The 4,901-nt window shown below is 39.2% G+C and overlaps 1 protein-coding gene across 1 annotated transcript; it reads left to right on the top strand.

Moving 5' to 3' along the window:
* Positions 1 to 1,813: 1,813 nt before the first annotated feature.
* On the top strand, positions 1,814 to 3,870 carry LOC128662420 (potassium voltage-gated channel subfamily A member 2-like). Its single transcript, XM_053716205.1, has one exon. It carries the CDS (start codon positions 2,225 to 2,227, stop codon positions 3,671 to 3,673), a length of 1,449 nt encoding a protein of 482 aa, XP_053572180.1. The 5' UTR covers positions 1,814 to 2,224; the 3' UTR covers positions 3,674 to 3,870.
* Positions 3,871 to 4,901: the final 1,031 nt, after the last annotated feature.

Raw genomic sequence — 4,901 nt, 5'->3', positions numbered from 1 at the left:
TTCTATCTAAAAGAAAATATTTCAGTATGCATTATAGTTTTTCTTAGTTCTTTTTTTTTTTAATAATAATAATAATAATAATAAAAAGGATGCTCTAAACTGAATAAGCCACTTTTCGTTCCCAGTCAGCCACTGAGCAGGGAAGCCCAGGACTAGGTTGTACACTCAATGTTAAATAAAAGATAAAGTACAAAAAGAAAATGCTCTAATATTGTAGAACATGTTATTACCAAACTATTGCTTGTATATAATTGTGTGCTTAACTCCTATAAAGGGATTAAGCACATAGTTAAAATCAGCCCCAGAGCAGTAGTGTACTACTGGGAGCTACCTAAACACATCTGGTGAGCCAAAGACAACAGCTAGCTAGCTAGTTCCCAGTAGTGATGGATACGTACATATTCTGTCTGGACAAAGGATACAAGAAAACAAAGTAAATTTGGAAACTGAAGTGAGGAGAGGCTAGCCAAACTGGGTCTGTTCTCTTTAGAAAAAAGGCGCTTGAGAGGTGACATGATTACTTTATATAAATATATTCAAGGCCCATATACAGAGATGGCAGAAGCTCTTTTTATTCCAAGAAAATTGGTTCTGACAAGAGGTCATAATTTAAGGTTGGAGGAAAGGAGATTTAATCTCCTGCAACGGAAACGTTTTTTCACTGTAAGAGCAATAAAATTGTGGAACTCATTACCAAAGGAGGTAGTGAATGCCAATACCATAGATACATTTAAAAATAGTCTGGATAAATTTCTGTATATAAAAAAAATTCATGGATATGATTGCTAGTATTAAATGGGTCACATTTTAATGGGGTTATTTAAGCTTAACTGGAGCTTTTTGTAAGTATTTTAGATTTGTATAGGTTGAACTCGATGGACTTCAGTCTTTTTTCAACCTTATCTACTATGTTACTATGTTACTATGAATTTAAAAATGTTTAGAGATTACATGCTCTATCTGAATCATACTTTTTCTTTTTTCACCTTTCTATTCTGTATATATACATATAAAAGCATGTTTTTAATAAATAAATATATAAAATAATATGTATCTTTTCTTGTTTTTGTGATATTGTGATATCCCATGCTTATTTTATTGGTATTTAAGTTCTAATCCTATATTTAACAGGCACAGCTTAATAAATGAATTTGTCTATACTTTTGTTAAGTAATAGCAGAAGATGAGTGGTGTGCAAGAACTTTGCACGTGCCTTGGATGCAGCAGACAGCTTTTCCTCCCCAGAAGAGCAGTCCTGCACTCTCAGTACTAATACTTATACAGTTTTCTCTGTACCATGATGCTTATTGTAACTTTATCATGGAAGGGTGCACATATCACAGACTTCACACAAACAGTTAACAATACTCCCTGAGTGTAATATTTCAATTGTCTTAAAAAAGAAATAACCCAGGGTTTCTCAAGGGAAACATTCCAAGTGACAAATCACCAGGACTTCCATTTGAAAATGACGTTTTGTTGAAGATTAATGGGATTTAAACCCCAGTGAACCAGTGCAAGGTTATTGCTTTTATTGCCTAGAAGTTTACTGGGCTAATTAACTGTTCTTGGAGACAAGAGTGAAACCTGTGATTCATAGAATTCTGTGTAATTCGTTAAATGTGCTGTATTTGTTGCTTGAGTGAATTCGGTGCAGCTGCAGACAGAGGGGGGCTCAGGGAGGGAATTAGAGGGGGCTGCTTCTTCTGTCAGACACACCCCCTGATATTTGGCGTCTGGACGTCAGAGTTCCTGGGGAGGGAGACTGGAGTTGCTCCTTGCTCAGTGACAGTCAGCTCAGTGCTGGGGAGAACAGTGCAAAGAGTCTGACTGGGGAAGGAGGCATCACTGGACTTTAAGCAGCAACAGTCTGGTGATGGGAAGAAAATTGTATTGAAGAGCAGAAAACATTTTCTCACATAACAAAGAAATACCAGCAACAGCATAACTGGAAGTGCAGACATGGCAAACAAATAGTCTATGGAATAAGATTCTCCAGCTGGAGGCAAATCTATGGCAGCTCAGCTGTAATGGTTTGTAATGGGAGGGACGCTGCCCCTATTGCTTGACAAACACAATGAATAGCGCAGATCTGCCAGTCATATAGGTGTGCAGGAGGACTGGCAGACACAGGGAGGTATCAGTGCACTCGGGTGCGGCTGCTGAAGCAGCTCTGTCCAGCCAGCCCCGAGGCTGAGGGGAGTAACAGTCTGCAGCTGGAGAGATGACTCTGGTCTCTGGGGAGAATGTGGATGAGACTCTGGTGTCACTCAGTGCCTTGGGGCAGGAAGGCTATGACCCAGAGAAGGCGACACAGGACTGCTGCGAGAGGGTGGTCATCAACATCTCAGGACTGCGGTTTGAGACCCAGTTAAGGACATTAGCTCAGTTTCCCCATACCTTGCTGGGGGACCCAAGGAAGAGAATGAGATTTTTTGACCCCCTGAGGAATGAGTACTTCTTTGATCGCAACCGTCCCTGCTTCGATGCCATATTATATTACTATCAATCCGGTGGCAGGCTCCGGAGACCTGTTAATGTGCCAGTTGATATCTTCCTAGAAGAGATCAAATTTTATGAGCTGGGAGAGGATGTCATTGAGATGTTTAGAGATGATGAAGGATTCATCAAAGAAGAGGAGCGACCTTTGCCAAACAATGACTTCCAGAGACAAGTCTGGTTGCTCTTTGAGTACCCTGAAAGCTCAGGTCCTGCCAGGGGTATTGCTATTGTGTCTGTTCTCATTATCCTAATATCTATAGTCATTTTCTGCCTAGAGACTTTGCCCGAATTTAGAGAGGAGGTCAGACTGTCTGGGGGGCATCTTGTGATTAATGGCACTCGCACATTAAAAGATAGCCCTTTTACTGACCCTTTCTTTCTTATTGAGACCCTTTGCATTATATGGTTCTCCTTTGAGCTCCTGGTCAGGTTCTGCGCCTGTCCAAGCAAACCTGCCTTCTTCAAGAACATGATGAATGTCATTGATATTGTGGCCATTATCCCATATTTCATCACCTTGGGAACAGAACTTGCGGAACAACAAGGTAGCAATGGTCAACAGGCTATGTCCTTGGCCATTCTGAGAGTCATACGCCTGGTTCGAGTTTTCAGGATTTTTAAGCTCTCCAGACACTCCAAAGGACTTCAGATTTTGGGAAAAACACTCCAGGCTAGTATGAGGGAGCTGGGGCTACTTATTTTCTTCTTGTTTATCGGTGTTATATTATTCTCTAGTGCAGTTTATTTTGCAGAAACAGATGACCCTGAATCCTTGTTCACTAGCATCCCTGATGCCTTCTGGTGGGCTGTAGTGTCCATGACCACAGTTGGTTATGGTGACATGTACCCTCTGACCATCGGGGGCAAAATTGTAGGTTCTCTTTGTGCCATTGCAGGAGTATTGACAATCGCTCTTCCAGTCCCTGTAATTGTTTCCAATTTTAACTATTTCTACCACAGAGAGACTGATCATGAAGAGCAATCTCAATACACTCATGTGACATGTGGACAGCAGCCATCTACATTTGGAGACCTAAAAAAGAGTGAAAGCAAACAGTCATTCAATAAGTCAGATTACATGGAATCAGAAGAGATAGATGACACAAAATATACTAATTTTACCTCCACAAACCAACACTATGCAGAACAAAAAAAGTTAACCGAAGTATGACCTGTTGAAGACCTCACTGGACTGGAGGAGCTTACAATGTAGAAGGTCTCTCATTACCATATTGTAAAGTGTAGAAGATAATAAGCCATTCTAGAGTTTATTAAAGGGACAGTACACTGTAAAATTGTTTTTCCATTAATGTATTTTAAATGACTTGTTATACCAACTGCAGAGTATAAAATATTTGAGAAATTCAATTTTCATGCTTATTTGTGTATATGAAGTAGCTGATTTTGTGCTTTGAAACCACAGCCTATTACAATGGGTTGAACTTAAAGGTGATATCAGATCTCATTATGTTCTAAGTTTGTGTAAACAGACTTGCTTCATTATCTTTTATTTGGCTGGAACACCAAAGCTCAATACATAGAGAGAACAATGGAAAATTATCATTTTATTTCTTAACTGTCCTGCATCCTACTGAGAGTGTAATCACTTCTGCTGGCTGTGTATACTTAGGCTTTTCAATAGCCTATACTCCAGTATTAATTTGTTCAGTATAGGTGGTGATACCACAGGCTAAATCAGCTATTTCAAATGCTGAAATAGGAGTAAAGGAGCTACTTGTAACCAATTTAATACACTCTAGCAGGTTAAATGGATCCCTGGGAATAATTTAAATGCTAGAATAATTTTGGGTGAACTGTCCCTTTAACACAAACAGTACTGTCTGGAAAAAAACAAGTGACATTGATTGTTTCTTCTGGAGATGATTAGAAAATTGTCTTATTTATTTAGTGAGAATGTTCCTGATATTAAACGTGCAAAGAATCATTAGCAGGACATTTGCAATGCAAGTGTAGCAATGCAATTGCTACATTTAAGTAGCAGATATTTCCCCTAAGCTTTCCCTATTGGTTGTAATGAGGATACTTGTATTACACAGGGATAAATATTTCCCAGGGAAATGTTCCAGCAGTGTTCAGCCATACCATGCAAGAGGAATCACACACTAACCCATCATTCATAGTGGTATTAACTGCTAGAGATGGATTTTTGCAACAGTGCCATCGCTTTTGTATAATGGAAAACACCACATAACAACAGTGGATTCTATAAGTACTATTACAACTCAAAGGCAGAACGACTGCCTGAAGATGTGATGAAAAGTTAACAACACATGACCCTTTATTATATTTTTGGCTTGGATTTGACAAATTAAAGCTGCCATGTCGTTTTGCAGTTTAGTTGCATTCATCTGTAAGCACTTTAGGTTGACAGAATGCTA

The sequence above is a fragment of the Bombina bombina genome, chromosome 6 (genome assembly GCF_027579735.1).
Source record: "Bombina bombina isolate aBomBom1 chromosome 6, aBomBom1.pri, whole genome shotgun sequence".
Lineage (NCBI taxonomy): Eukaryota > Metazoa > Chordata > Amphibia > Anura > Bombinatoridae > Bombina > Bombina bombina.
The sequence above is the reverse complement of the archived record's forward strand: the minus strand, read 5'-3'. Positions and strand labels throughout refer to the sequence as shown.

Excerpts from the sequence above, each read along its gene's own strand:
- LOC128662420 (XM_053716205.1), top strand. The coding sequence starts at position 2,225 with ATGACTCTGGTCTCTGGGGAGAATGTGGATGAGACTCTGGTGTCACTC.